The 16,272-nt window shown below is 40.4% G+C and overlaps 1 protein-coding gene across 16 annotated transcripts in view; it reads right to left on the bottom strand.

The window, feature by feature from the left end:
- plekha7b (pleckstrin homology domain containing, family A member 7b) overlaps positions 1 to 16,272 on the bottom strand; it is a 116,011-nt gene that overhangs the window by 24,511 nt on the left and 75,228 nt on the right. For 14 of the 16 annotated variants that reach the window (XM_056268754.1, XM_056268752.1, XM_056268756.1 and 11 more), the window contains 3 exons: positions 6,306 to 6,481; positions 2,481 to 2,918; positions 902 to 1,436 (listed from right to left, as the gene is read on the bottom strand). In XM_056268754.1, coding sequence (XP_056124729.1) covers positions 902 to 1,436; positions 2,481 to 2,918; positions 6,306 to 6,481 — 1,149 coding nt within the window. The remainder of the gene's footprint in view (positions 1 to 901; positions 1,437 to 2,480; positions 2,919 to 6,305; positions 6,482 to 16,272) is intronic. The other 2 variants (XM_056268755.1, XM_056268767.1) reach the window with 1 other exon arrangement.

Genomic DNA, 16,272 nt, shown 5'->3' with positions numbered 1-16,272 from the left:
TTGCTGAATAAAACTGAAAAAAAAAAATGTAATTACTAACACCAAACTTTTGAACATTAGTGAAAGGCACTCATCTCCACTCATTTATATACAGTGGGATTCAAAATTATGAAGAAATATTTAAGATTTCCAAGTCAAAAATCAAACAAGCAAATTTGTCATCGGGTTTTAAACAAACCTGTGGAGTTTGTGCAGCTTAAATGCTGCTGTAAGTAAAGCAAAAGGGGACATTCTAAAATAAAATGATAATTTTTCCACTTAATTTATGCTGATAATTGTTACGTCAATTGTTAATGTTATGCTGGCAATATAATATGTAATGAAACCATAGTGAAAGCATTTTCACTAGTAGTCTCAGATTTTCAGATCCCACTGAGATGTTCTTTGTGGTATCACTACATTGACTGAAGCTGTGTTTTTCTTTCTATCTGTCATTTGACAGCTTCTGTGAATCTTTCTGTTGGAGGCATGTAATTAGTGAGTTCACACGAGTCCCAGCGTATGCAGAGCAGAAGTGGGTGACAGTATGTTAACTTGTAAGAGGCACAGAGGCTTCTGTGACTGTCGCTGCGTGTGAATGTGGGCCTGGGAGCGCTGCTCTCATGTGGGGGGTGTAGCCGGCAGATGCTACTATTTGTCACACAAACAACTTCAGCGACACACATAAACAAAAAACGCTCTCTTTAGACACACCCTCTGCACCTGGGAGTCAAATCCTGAGAGAAGACTGTGTGAATCCTGTCACAAAGTCCAAATCAAAGCCTGAGTAGAGAGAAACTCAGTTTTCCCATAACCCTTCACGCCTTTGGTGGTCAAAGCTCCTGTGGTCTGAACAAAGAGAAGAACTTTCCACAACTAATTTAAAATTGTGAGATTATGTGAACTGCTCCATGTTCCCTACCTTTGAGATCTGGGAACATATTCCTCTGGGAGAACCCAAACTGGGTGTGTCCACGGTGGCAAGATCATCCAGCGGGCGCACCGTCACCCTGTCGGAGGGCGTGTGGGGCCTGCGTGGGGACAAGGACCTGGAAGGGTGCCCGGTTGGGGTCATGTCACATGGTGATGGTGGCACAGATATGGATCGTGGCATTTCCAGAGTGACCCTGAAGCCAGACGTGTCCATGTAGTCAGGCCCGGTGTAGATTGGCGCGGTGGGGCTTCCGTGGCGGAACTGTTGGCGCTGCTGCCACTCGTACAGCTGCCACACCATGCCTTCTTTAGTGGCCATCCTCTCGTCAGTGGACATACGAAAGTGACTGAGACGGTCGTGGGCGTACTTGTAGTCACTAGGCAGGTTGCGGGGCACTGGGGGGGAACTGCCTCCGGAGTGGTGGCGAGTGGTCTTTGGCAACGACTGGTACGTATCCATCATGACGGACTTAGGCTGGAGAGGAGGTGTCCGTCTGGGTAGGGTGTACTCAGCAGTGGGATGGCTGTAATTTAAAGTTTTTTACTGTTAATATTGATCCCGGTCAATTAGCATACATATGCAATACATACACAATATTTATATAAAAACATTATTATTATTTTCCCTAAAATGTTTTTATTCTGAGCTGAGAAACACTTTGAGCTGCAAATTAAAGTATTATTAATATTATTAATAATATATTCATATTTTATGTCTCATATTTGATATATTTATTATTCTTCCTATTCTTATTCTAATTTATTTCACTAATAAAAATAACACAAATAAGAACATATTTTAATATGTTATAGATATTTAATATTTGAAAAACTTAAAAATATTTAATATATGCTACAGATATACAATTCAGAGAAAAAAACCTTTAGGGAAAGTTCTGTTTAATACAAAGACGTTTTTTAAAGTATTCTAGACTAGAGGATGGTTCTTGTGAGTGCAAAAATTTAAATGTAATTTCATTTTGAGCTACAAATTAAATTAATAATAATGATAATAATAGCATTTAATAAAATAATACTTGAAAACATAATATTTAATTTTTATTATTATTAATATTATTAATATTATACATAAAATATAATAAAATAATACACTGTATAACACAATTGTAAAAATAAGAATATAACTTAATATATATATTATAACCAATATACAGTATATTATAGATATAGTTAATATATATTGTATATATATATATTTTTTTTTAAAGTTTATTCTAGAGACTGACTCTTAATGTAAGTGCAATAATGTAAATGTAATTTCGGTTTTTGCTAACTTAGGGAGATGACATTTGTTCAGTAGTAACCAAAATCCTGTTGCTAGAACTACTGAACACAAAACATTCCCTTTAATATTCAGTGCGTTTTTATCACAACCACTAGAGGGAGCTCCTTTATAAGAAGCAACCATATGGATACAGAATCCCACAATGGCTCAAGTCCTCAATGTTACATCATTTAATGAGCTTATTACACATAACCCTGTATGATTTCCTATCATTTCCCCCCATCACAGCACATATAAGGGTGTCTACGCAAACAAAACTGACCTTTTGGGGTCTCCTTTCTGCACCTTCACCCAGTGCTCGACCTGAGCCAGCGCAGTTTTCCTTTGTACCTTTTTCTCTGTGTCTGTACGGGGGACGAGACCCCTCTTATACACCACGTTCCCATTCTGATCAGGGGGCATGCCTGAGGAGGGCAGCCCGTTCCTGTGAGAGGGCACCGTGGACGACGGGCGAGAATGGGCACCTGATTGGGAAAGCCCCTCCATCTCTCCAGGGGAAATGGTTTTAACAGAATCCTCCAACACTTCCTTGCTGTAAACATAGCACTCGTCCCCATCCCGCTCCGGCCTCAGCTCTGCCACCTCTACATGCAGCGTCTGCTGGAGACCCTCGGTCTGGGAGGAGCTTTTGATGCTGCTGCTGAAATGGTTGGTCTGAGGGACTGCGTGCTGCTCGAGTTTAGAGCTTCTTTCGGCCTCTCTGTGGAGTGAAAGGGAGTCATTTGTTAAAGGGAGTAGATTGTTAAATACTCTGAATGGCAAACATTAGTATTTTAGATTTATATGTACTGTTGTGTGTTCTTATTTCATTTATTTGTTTTGTTTTATATTGTGGTGTGTATTTTATGTATATGTCTACTACGCTGTGTCCACATTGCCCGCAAGTTATCTTAATAAAGTTGAACTTGATTTAATAGTAAAAAAAAAATATATAGTTAATATTTAACCTTCAAAATGACCTGTGACTTATTGCTGATGTATACTAGGAAGTAAAACACAGAAATGAGTTTAGACTTTTGAATTAATTCTCATAGAATCTACAATTCAATGTGTTGATTTAATGTGCTGATAACTGACCTTGAACTGACTGTCTCTTTCTTTCGTGGAACATCAAAAGAAGATTTTAGCATTATATCTGAGCTGCTTTCTTCTACAAAATGAAAGAGGAGGGTACAGGGACTGTCACGCTCCAAAAAGGACAAAAATGCACCATTAAAGCATCATAAAAGTAGCCCATATAACTCATACACTATCTATTTTATACATATTTCAGAATTCAATACGGTGTTCCTAAATTTGGAGTTTAGAATTTATGTTTTTGAAATAAGACTGCAAATAAGGCTCAACAAGGTTGTATTTATTTAATCAAAATTCAGTAAAAACAGTAATATTGCAGAAATATCATTACGACTTAAAAATAACTGGTTATTTATTAATTATTAATAAATTGATATAATATTTAATATAATTTATATATTATAATATATTATAATATTATAATATATTATATAATTTATATAATATTTTTAATAATTATTTTATAATTTATTCCTTTGATGGCAAAGCTGAATTTTCAGCATCATTACTCCAGTCTTTAGTGTCACATAATCCTTCAGATATTATTCTAATATGTTAATTTGGTCATTAAGGAACATTTATTATTATTATTATTATCAAGTTGTGCTGGTTCCTATTTTTGTAGAAACAGTCTTGTATATGATTACTCTGTGAAGAAGATGAAATGCAAGAAACGAAAATATGCCTTGACATATTTTCCTTGAATATGTTTGACAACTGTGGTCACCATTGACTTTCATTCCATGGAAAAGAGCAGCTTAAGCATTCAGCAACCCTAAATCTTTTTGTGCTCAATGGAAGATAGACAATTGGTTTCAAAAGACACGTGTAAATGGCAATATTCATTACCAATATTCAAAATAATTTTTTGGATGAGCTATTCCTTTACGTCACATAACCTGATAATTAAGTATAATTTGACCAGATATGGCATAATAAATCAATAATTTAGCACAATTAACTCATTTCAGCGACTTATTTGCTTTATTAGATCAGACCAATGGTCAGCTGCATAAAATTAAGAAATTATTTTAAAAGTCAATATTTAAAACACATTCGTGAAACAAACAAAAAAAAGGAGATCTGAAATGCATCAAAACACTTCACATGCGATATTGTGAAAATATCCCTAGATGGTGCTGTTATTTTACATTCAAAATCTCCCTCAAATGAACCAAGGGCCTATAGCAGAAGGTCAATTAATTACAATACAGTACAGCAGCAGCACTAACTGGCATTTTACTCCTCGTCATGATCAGACACGATGTCTGGCATCAAAACGACACAAATAGTAACACTGCCAACAATCCACATGCTTCTGTGAAAGCCTTTGCCTACAAATTGCAACAAATACAGCCACTACACTAGTCCAACCAACCATAAGCAACATTATAAACCACCTTCATGGTTATTAACCACCTACTCCTCTTTTTTATGTACACTATAAAAGCCCAGCGATAAGGAAAGCCCCAGGGACAAAGCCTCATGTAAGAGAAGAGCATGGGGGAAGCACACTAGCATCACCCCCAGTCTGAGTGCTGTGTTTGGGCCGGCGGCCCACAGTCAGCAGCGTGCCGCAGTGATACTCCCTCCCCAGAGCTGCAGTGTCAAAGTGTACACAACTATGGCACTGTGCCTTATGCACCAGCTCAAAATCAGCAGGTGAGTGAGAACCCCACACTGCTTTTGCTGTACCCCTGATCTGTGGATCAGACATGAGCTTGAATCACTACAACACATCTACAGTTTATGAATGCCATGAGTCCTTCGAGTGACTTAAAACATTTTTATTTGTTTAAAATAATATAATAAAGTTTCTTTATTTGGATTCAAAATTCACATCTTAAAAAGGATCCAATCATTTTTGGGGACAAAAAAAAAATCATCCCCAAAATGACTTTTTAAAAAGTTGCTGTGTCACATACACAAGTCAGCACAAAGAGTAAAGCTGCAGTCACACTGAGTGGACAAAATTACTTAATGCAAACCATGCAACCTTTGAATTCGTCGTGTGCTTTGAATTCAGCCAAAAGGTTAATATGTGATGTTTAATTTTAGATGTGGTTTAGGTCCGCTGTAAGACTAATAACTTTGTGCTATGTAAATTTGCAGGTCAGATTTCACCAAAATTTGGTACACATTGAAAGATAACCATTCTTTGAATTGACTTGTGTTGCCAGCCTCCTGAGTAAGAAATGAATAGAGCACAAAGTCAAGGGTTAAAGTCAAGCTTTAACCTTGATCGTCGGCTGATATGATGTCATTGGACTGCCTCGAGATCGATTGTATGTTCCAAGTAGTGCAGAAACCAGTTGAGACAACTTCAATTCTGTTGTGCATGAAATAATAGAAAATATCAATCCTCACATTACATAAAGACGCGTAAAAACATATAACATTAAACATTAGGTGACAGTTTAATGAGGGTTTAATAGAGGAAGTTCTAGAACAGGTGGAGAGAAGAATTAATACTCTACTGGGTTAGTGCTAGTTCTTAAAGAAAACATGAAATGGCTTTCATAATGTATTTATCCTTCTAATGTGTCATATTTCCGAGACAGAATAATGTAAGGTCTTTGTAGGGACAAAATCCATTGGGGTTTGACTGGACCATGCAGGACTGAAAAATATTACACTGATATATTTGGGTAATATTATTTTTCTCAAACCATGCAGCCCTGGCCATGTAAGATATAAAAAAAAAAATTAAGTTGTTTTAGAGGCCCTTTTTAATAAAATAAAGTGCACTGCAATGAATCCATTAAAGATTGTATCAATCTACTATACTTTTGTATTGTTGATGTATTTTAGATGATATTAAAATGCAACCAAATTACATAAAATACATTTGCTGCCTGTGGTTCCTAATCTGTTTTATGTCTGGCAAATACAATTATTGTTTAAAAAGAAGTAAGGGTTATCCTACAGTTTTTAATAGAATATATTTCCCATAGATTTTAAGACAGCAGCCCTGAGAGAAGAGTTGTTGCAGCAGCAGGAAGGGACTGACCTCTTCACGCCATGGCTTTGCATCAGTGCGGACTGGTTCATGGCCCGGATCCAGCCATTCATGTCCTCTTGTGTGTCGGCGCTGAAGAAGTATGTCCTCATGCCACAGTGCTCGGCCTGCGAGCCAATCAGAGAATTCTTATTGTAAATGTAGGAGCGCATTCCCGTGTGGCAGGCCTGAGGGAGAGACAGAGATACAGAGGGGACCATAAGCTTTGGCCACGGAGGTTACACGTGCATGTGAGGCCCCGGACCAGCGGGTGCCCAGTATTGCTGTGACAGCATTACTGTCATTGTAGCAAGCTCAGACGTCATGCTGAACTGCCCTGTTTATTTTGTTGATCTGAGCATAGGAAGAAGATTACCAACCAATGATAACTGCATTATCATTGTTACAAATATTTCCATGCACTTCTGTCAACTGATCTGCACTAGTGCAACAGGTACAGTGCAAGCATTTGAGACTTTTTTGTTCAAGTAATTGTTGTACTACAGTCAGACTACGCTTCAGAAAATGGAAGCACAATATGCTTCAGAGTATTAAAAAAAAATTTGTGAGAAAATGCAATATAAACTTTATACTTATTGAGATAGAAAGTCACAATTGTGAGATGAACGCGACCATTTTTGGTCAGTAAGATATTTAAATGTTTTTGAAAGAAAACGGAAAAAAAGAGATTTCGGCTTTTTTCGTTTTTTAGTTCACAGGCAAAAAACGAATACATGACTTCAAAATTCGTTTTCCATATGTGGGCGGTCATGAGACGCCCCCTTCCGCTGATTGGTCAAGTAAATCTGAGCATGTGACGTCATCAATCGTCGCCAAGGGGGTAATCCATCAGCCGGAAGTTGAAGCTGCCTCCGGGGGCCGCCATTGTAGCTGGCTATCACCTGCTGTTAGCATCCCATTGACTCACATTCATTTTGGCGTCACTTTGACAGCGAATAACTTTACATCTGAGGCGTCCAAAGACTCCATTTGTCCATTATTTATTTCTTAAGAAACACGACAATGTATAAAAGGCTCCATTACTTTGTATCTTACGTTATGGCCCCGTAGAAGCCATTCTTGTAAAAATAGGCTAACGATTGTGTCATAACCACGGGACGCTCTGTCGCACAGTAGAGAAATGACCGTATAGACAGAAGTAGAAGCTCCTAGGCAATCGTTTACTGTCTATGAGGCAATCGGGTGGACATGGAGGCATAAAGTCAAGGGAGAAGACCATAGATAGAGAGTTCATAAAAGCAACGGGACAAAATATTTCAATAACAGATTTGTTTCAGATTTCAATTCAGATTTGTCCCGGCACAGCTACTAGAAGGTCAGAACGGTTGCTCACGTGACAACTACGTCGTCAAGCTCAGTTTGAGCCTGCGCAGAACGCTTGGCTATCAGGAAGTGAGTGCCCATGTTGGGCTTTAACTCTCTCCGTTGAAATCAACGGGGTCACTGTGTCCATTTCTTTTACTGTCTATGGTCGTCGCTCAGGTCTGTTCAACACATAGAAATACAGGCTGATGGTCGACCTGCTGGGCATTGCTGCCTGACGCACCTCCACCAGTGCCTTTTGTGCAGGTGTGCTCCACCTCTTTGGGTATAAAACGGGTCATCAGCTGGGGACCACCAGTCATGGATGTTTCGCTCCTTTAACCCCAGTACATCTCCTGGTGGCGGAGCAATGGCAGGGATCACTCCCTGCCACCCCCTGCTGATGCCCTAGGTTTTACTTGGCCCCCATCCCCTATGCTTCCTCCTTAGCCAGAGCCAAAAGCTGCCCCTCTCTGCCTCCTCTGCCAGTTCTTTAATAGCTTTTCGACACCCTGCTCCTGTACATCCCATTTCGCGGAGCAGGCGAACCGTTGAGGACCCAACGAAGCCCCTACATCCCACTTCAACGGGGCACGTGGTGGCTTTCCAGCCAGCCTCTCTGCAGTCTTCTACCAGATCTGCATACTTGGCACACTTCCGCTCGTTGGCAGCCTCCATTCCCTCCTCCCATGGGACAGTAAGCTCCACCAACAAGATGGACTTGCATGACTCTGACCACATGATCAGGTCTGGCCGGAGCAAAGTTTCTACGATCTCCCTGGGGAATTGGAGCTGCCTCCCCAGGTCGACCCTCATGTTCCACTCACTGCCAGATGAGAGGACTCTAGATGTTGCTCTCTGGTGAGGGTGGTTGATTTTCTCTCCGGCCCTTGCAAACAGGATGGGACTTCTCGTTGGCTCAGAAGGTCTTCTATTAGCTTCCTGTCTACATGACTCTGCAACCTCTGCTAGCTTCCTCAACACCAGATCATGTCGCCACCTATAGCGGCCTTGGGACAATGCTGTCTTGCAGCCCGAAAGGATGTGCTGAAGGCTTGCATTGCTGGTACTGCAAAGGGGGCAAAGTTCTTCAGTGCCAAACCACTGATGGAGGTTTCTGGGACAAGGTAGGGTGTCATAGGTAGATCTAATCAGGAAGCTGAGCCTGGCTTGGGGGATCTTCCACAGATCAGACCATGACAAATGCCTGTCTGTGACGCCTTCCCATGACATCCAGCCTCCCTGCCGGCTGGATGTCTGAGACACCGCCTTGATGTTAAGGCGCTCCTGCTCAGTCCTTGTCACTTCTGCCACCACCATGGCTCTCCGCTCTTCTTTGGAGGCCTTTGACCAGAAGAGGGGGGTCTCGCTCCTCCCAAGGCCTGCTCGACCCTCCTGGACTCTGCCGACTATTTCACAGTGTTTCAGCCTGCTAATTGCCATGTCAACCTCTTCCTGGGCTTTCCACTTCCTCCCTGTTTGTATCTTAGGGCCAGCTGCTCTCACCAGTCGATCAGTGGATTCCCTCAGCTCCAGCACCATCCAAGCCTTCTCCTGCTTGTAACCCAGGCCAATGGATCGCAGTGGCAGCTGTAGTGTGTTCCTGCCAAAGAGGCCTACATCTGATAGGCATCTTGGCAGACCCAGCCACTTCCTGATGAATGAGTTTGCTAGTCCATCCATCTTGTTTGCCACCGAGGAGGGAACTTCGCTCATCTTCAGAGGCCGCATCACCCTTGGGTACAGTATGAACTGGTAGCTCCATACTTTATACTTGCCGGGGAGCTGGCTCTGATTGATCCTGGCGAGGCCATCTGCGAGCTGCTTCCTCACTGTTTCCCCCATCTGCCTATCAGAGAGGTCTGCTGTATAGATACGACCCAGGCTACGGACGGGCTGATTTGCCAGCAAAGGAATTTCTTCACCGCCTGCGACAAAGATGGTATGGTCATTTCTAACCCCTTTTCTGAGGGACAGGCTGCGTGATTTGGCGGGTTTGATCTTCATCCTCGCCCACCCCACAAGCTCATCAATCCTCTTCAGCAGTCTTGTTGTACAAGTGATGGGGTGGTGATGGCGCAGTGGATAAGACACATGCCTTTGGTGTGAGAGACCCGGGTTCGAATCCACTGTGAGACACCAATGTGTCCCTGAGCAAGACACTTAACCCCTAGTTGCTCCAGAGGCGTGCGACCTCTGACATGTATAGAAATTGTAAGTCGCTTTGGATAAAAGCGTCAGCTAAATGAATAAATGTAAATGTACATGCTGCTGTCTGAAGAATGGTGGTAATGTCGTCCATATAGCCTCTCACTGGTGGTAGCCTTTGGCCTGATGGTAGCTTCATACCTTCAACCATCACCCTTGCCCCCATCAGGATAATCTCGAAGGCTGCTACAAATAGGATGGGAGAGATCGAGCATCCCATGGCAATGCCTACTTCCAGCTGTTGCCAGCCTGTCGTGAAGTCCTGATGAGTGCAACACATCTTGATGTCCTCAAAGTACTTGGCCACCAGGGCACGAATGCAGTCAGGGATGTAGAAAAAGTCCAAGGCATACTCGATGAGTTGGTGGGGGACGGACCCGTATGCGTTGGCAAGATCCAGCCACACCACATGCAGGTCAACTTTCTCTCTCTTTGCTCTCTGGATCTGCTCCCATATGACTGCAGAGTGTTCCACGCACCCTGGGAACCCTGGCACGCCTGCCTTCTGGCAGCTAGTGTCGATGTACCCATTGCTTATGAGGTAGGGGGTCAACCTCTTGGCCAGGATGGAGAAGAAAATCTTGCCTTCTACATTCAGGAGTGCAATGCTCCTGAACTGGCTAATGGTGGTAGAGTTTGTTTCCTTCGGGATGAACACTGTAACCGCTCGTCGCCACTCTGAAGGGATGACCTTGTTCTTCCAGGCCACTCTCAGGAGGTTCCACAGATGTCTCAGGACCCCTGGGCAGTACTTGTACAGCTTATACGATATCCCATTGAGGCCTGGAGCTGAGGCTGCTCTCGCTTTCCGTACCACTTCTGCTACCTCACTGAGTCTGGGGAGATCAGTGTTAAACAGGGAGGATGGGGGGGCTGGACGAGGAACGTAACCTGGTGATCCCAGCGGCGTCGACTTCTCTGGGTCACTGTACTGCTCCCTGATGAAACTTTCCAGCTGTGATTGTGTGATCTCCAGCTTCCCGTTTCTCTTTTCCTCCAGTAGCTGTCTCGCATGCTTGAAGGGGTTTTTGAAGAAGTTGCTCCTCTCCTTCTCCTTCTGCCTTCTGCGTTTGCGGATGCGCTCTGCCCTCCGAAGGCTGGCTAGGTTCTTCTTCACCTCCTCCCACAGTGGCTTCAGGCCCTCCTTCTCCTCTTTGCTTGCCTTCCTTCACTGCTTTCGGAGCTGACGCAGCCTCTTTACCAGTTGCTCGATCTCTCTCTCCCTCCTCCCGCTCTGCTTTAAACCCTTCTGCTTCTCAGCCACTACTCCGAACCTGCTTCTGCACTCCTCGTACAGGATGTCTCCAATGCGATTCAGCTTGGTTTCCACCTGGCCACGCAGTGATTGCTCCAGAATTAAGCTTAGGTCTTCATCGAGCTGCTGCCACACAGCCACCTCATTTGCTTTCGGCCATTTAACTAGCTGCCTCCGCCCAGGTTCGTTCCTCTCTGGCCTCTGGCCTGGCTCCTGATTGCTGGGGTTTAATGATGATGGTTTCCTAAAGGTGTTTTCTTGTGTGCCACCCTCAGAGGAATACATATCAACCAAAGACTCTCCTGTGTCCTCTTCCTGCCTTCCCTCAGCAACGTTGGAACCCTCAGTGCTGTGGTTAGTGACCTGGCTTTGGGCTCCTCTTGTCTGACCTGCAGTTGCAGAGCAATGTTGCTGCTGGCCCCCCACTTGACACTTCTTTCCCTGGTGAATCCTTAAACCTCTGAAGGTAGTCACCTTCTCCCATCCACACCTAATAATAACAAAATAATAGTCCTCAACGGTAATCTACCCATTAAGGATGTAATTTGTCTTTTTGAAAACCCAAACAAATCTTTAGAATCTACAGGTAACTTCCTTTTCCTTGTGGCAAACTTTTCCTTTCACAAACAAAGGTTTCTTAAGAAAATTCCTACTTTTAAAGATTTCTTATGTGAAGTAAAATATTTAATCAAATTACTAAGAATAATTGATAATAGCAAATGTACTTCTTTTTTGAAGAAATATAGAGATAGTTTATGTACCATGATTAATATCTGTTTGCTGTTTCTTTTTTCCCCCTTTTTTTTCTTCTTTGTTTAGCTCTTTGCATTTTTGTGCTATGATTGTGCACGAATGAGTTTACTTGTTTAATACATTGTTGGAAATGTTTTAGAGTTCTAAAAGATGTGTGTTTGCACTATTGTATTTTTTTTTTTATTAAAATAAATAAATAAATAAATAATAATAATAGTCCTCTACTACCGCTTCTTAAACTGTACAGGGCAGGTCCTAGATTGGGCTTTCTTCTGTGCAACTTAACGCGTTTCACAGAAATATTTACATCAGAAATGTTAAATATTAGTCTGCCACCAGCCTGTTTTATCTAGCTGTGCGGAGTTAAATCTGTATGGTGCTACGCTAGACAGCGCAGAGCGGGTGAGGCACAGACCAGTGTTCAGTCAGCAGTCACAACTTTTCTTTTAGACAGTATAAGCTCCGTTTTGGACACGGGATGGTCATTGCAAATACTGTAATTATGCCAATCGGCTGAGGGTGGGTACCGATGATGGTGAAATAAAATTTTACTGAAACTGCAATCATAGCTGCGACCCGCGATAATGAGACAGATGATTGACAGGATGATGGCGGAGGCAATTAAAGGGGCAAGATAACTTCTGTTAAAAAAAGAAGTGTTTAATATAAGTGACTTTGTCCTTCTTTTATTGTTTTCAATAAAATAATAGTGAACGGTTGACCACAAACTGAGCCTTCATTTTAAAGGGCAATTTCCCAATATATTTTATTTATTTGTTATAATATGGGTATTTTGGGTCACCCGTCTTATTAATAGTATATTTGGTAATAAAAAGGTGTTGGTTTTTTTAAATTGTGTTTTCATTAAAAATATAGGCCTATCATAACAACTTATAAAGATCAAAATCTACAGAAGACATTAACATTTTGATGTTAGACTATGTAGACATAGATGTTTGACATTTTGAACAATTTAAATTGAGTTGGGCCAACTCAATTTTGGAAAAATTAAATTCTAAATATTAATTATTGAGTTTGGCCAACTTAGTTTTGGAAAAATGAAATTGAGTTGGGCCAACTCAATTTTGGAAAATTTTAGTTCTAAATATTAATTATTAAGTTGGGTCAACTTCATTTTGGAAAAATTTAATTCTAAATATTAATTATTGAGTTTGGCCAACTTAGTTTTGAACAATATAAATTGAGTTGCAAATACATAATTACAGTATTTGCAATGACCATCCCGTGTCCAAAACGGAGCTTATACTGTCTAAAAGAAAAGTTGTGACTGCTGACTGAACACTGGTCTGTGCCTCACCCGCTCTGCGCTGTCTAGCGCAGCACCACACAGATTTAACTCCGCACAGCTAAAACAGGCTGGTGGCAGACTAATATTTAACATTTCTGATGTAAATATTTCTGTGAAACGCGTTAAGTTGCACAGAAGAAAGCCCAATCTAGGACCTGCCCTGTACAGTTTAAGAAGCGGTAGTAGAGGACTATTATTATTCATTTATTTTTATTCCAAAAAAAAAAAATACAATAGTGCAAACACACATCTTTTAGAACTCGAAAACATTTCCAACAATGTATTAAACAAGTAAACTCATTCGTGCACAATCATAGCACAAAAATGGAAAGAGCTAAACAAAGAAGAAAAAAAAGGGGGGAAAAAGAAACAGCAAACAGATATTAATCATGGTACATAAACTATCTCTATATTTCATCAAAAAAGAAGTACATTTGCTATTATCAATTATTCTTAGTGATTTGATTAAATATTTTACTTCACATAAGAAATCTTTAAAAGTAGGAATTTTCTTAAGAAACCTTTGTTTGAGAAAGCAAAAGTTTGCCACAAGGATAAGGAAGTTACCAGTAGATTCTAAAGATTTGTTGGGGTTTTCAATGGGTAGTGGGTAGAGGGGGGTAGATTACCGTTGAGGACTATTATTTTGTTGAACAGACCTGAGCGACGACTGATGACGTCACATGCTCAGATTTACTTGACCAATCAGCGGAAGGGGGCGTCTCATGACCGCCCACATGTGGAAAACGAATTTTGAAGTCATGTATTCGTTTTTTGCCTGTGAAGTTTTTTTGGAAGAAACGAAAAAACGAATAAAGGTGCCGTTTTCTCATTTCTGCTCATTTCATTTCAAATTGGAAATCAAATGATCGGATGATACACGGACCAATCGTCTATCTACTCCACATATTCTTAGAATATTATATAATTTAACACAAGCTTACAAACAAGAGTCTATTTTTGTCCTCTACCTCTTTATTTTGTAATTTATACAAATAAATTCTTGAGAAGACTTTTTATTTAATAAATACATTTAAGTACACATAAGTGTTCAAATACGTTTCAGGGCTACAGTACTAGTTCCAAAACACACCACACAAATGTAAAACACATAATATTAGAGATGCACACAAATACTAACACACATAAACAAAGCTGTTAAATCTCTTACTGGTGTTCTGTTTAATGCCAGGGTTAACAGCCCCCCCCCAGCTTAACTTGCTCCGTGCACCTTCTGTCCTGCTAAATCTGCTACTGCCAAAATGCAACTGTTGGTCTAATCTCTCTGATGGGGGTACGGCCACCGCTCACTCATCTAAACGCTTAAACAGAGTCCAGCTCAGCGCTTTTGCCAGGCCCACCCAGACCCAGGCAGCAGACCGTCCTTCCAAACACACACACACACAGAGCTTACATCTGGTAACATTGACTCATTCTGTGGAAAGTCAATGCAGCAGCCTCTGGGCTACATCGATGGCGTCTCTTAATTCACAATTTGACAGCTGCATCTCTGCTCACGGCACATCTCTTCAGCCTCTCCAGGAGTCTATTATCCCGCCTGTCATGAACTAATGGCTAATACAGCCTATCAGATATCTGCACCTGAAGTCTTCATATTACCCTACTCTGCTCACATAGACTTTGTTTCAGTTCCTTTACTGATAGCACACATACGTTGACCAGAGAAGTCTATATGTTTGATTGTCATCTGGAAAACATCTCCGCAAACCTGAACACTTTAAATGATTGGCAGACTAGTTAAAAAATAGTGACCTGCATTTTTTCATGGTTTACAGACCTGTCATAGACAAAAGTGTGTGACACTTGCTTCAGTGATCAGTCAGGTAGTAGAGATATTTTCTGTATGCTATTCCAGAAAAATAATAGCTTTTAATCTAACTTAACAGAATATCTCACTGTCTCATACATACACATACAAATACAAATAAATGGCAGAATGCACAAAAAATGAAAACAAGGGAAAAAGAAGGCACATACTGTGTCTTACAAACATTAATCACTTTTTTCCTGGTGACAAACAACAAGAAATGTGAGACAAAACTTGGGCAAGAGAAAATTGATTTCAGTGCGTGTTTTAATTTATCAAGTCTCAGCTACTGAAGGAAAGCATGTCTGCTGATATATATTCTTCTCACATTCCTGTCTTTAAGAAGTTAATGACCTCAGATTACCCATCAAGTCCTGGGCTTTCATTCAGGGTTATCCCACTAAGAGGGATATGTGGTAATTAATCAGAGGAATTTGCTCAATCGCTCAACCTCTTCAGAGACTTAAGGAATATTCTGGGTTATTTACAACTTAATATCTAATGACATCTGTGACAAGAAATTGTCTCTCAGTTTGTGAAACTGGCCAAAAACACAATTGTAGCTTAACAGTTATGGAGGCGAGATTTCCAAAACATTTAAATATACAACTGTTACAAAAGAACAGCCATAAGAAAAAAGTTATTGTGTTTGTATTTATGTCCAATAAAAATTATTTTTATGTCCATTTTTAAGAACTGAGGGACAAATTGAAGTTACTATTTAACAACATGCCACAAATGCTGTCCATTGATATCAATTTGGAACCTGGAATATTCCTCAGAAAGTTAAACATTCAAGAATACATACATTTTAACTATATCTTTTTGAGAAATTAACAATGAGCTTAACACAAAAATAATAGTACAGAGTAACAATTCAGATGTGTTATACGCTACCGTGCAAAAGTTTAGAGTCAGTGATTTAATAAAAAAAGAAAAAAAAGAAATGAATACTTTTATTCAGCAAGGATGCATTAAATTGATCAAAAGTGACAGTAAATACTTTTATAATGTTACAAAAGACGTGTTTCAAATAAAAACTGTTCATTTGAACTTTTTATGCAAAGAATCTTGGAAAAAAATGTATCACAGTTTCCATAATAATATTAAGCAGTACAACTGTTATCACCATTGATAATAATAAGAAATGTTTCTTGAGTACCAAATCAGCATCAGAATGATTTCCTAAAGGATCATGTGACACTGAAGACTGGAGTAATGATGCTGAAAATATAAAATGTATTAAAATATATCATTTAAATTATAATATTTAAAATTATAAATTATATACTGCATGTATGTA

The sequence above is a fragment of the Rhinichthys klamathensis genome, unplaced genomic scaffold (assembly GCF_029890125.1).
Source record: "Rhinichthys klamathensis goyatoka isolate OS25496 unplaced genomic scaffold, OSU_Roscu_1.1 h1tg000275l_1, whole genome shotgun sequence".
In the NCBI taxonomy this organism is placed as follows: Eukaryota; Metazoa; Chordata; class Actinopteri; order Cypriniformes; family Leuciscidae; genus Rhinichthys; species Rhinichthys klamathensis.
This window is presented reverse-complemented; position numbering and strand designations above follow the sequence as displayed.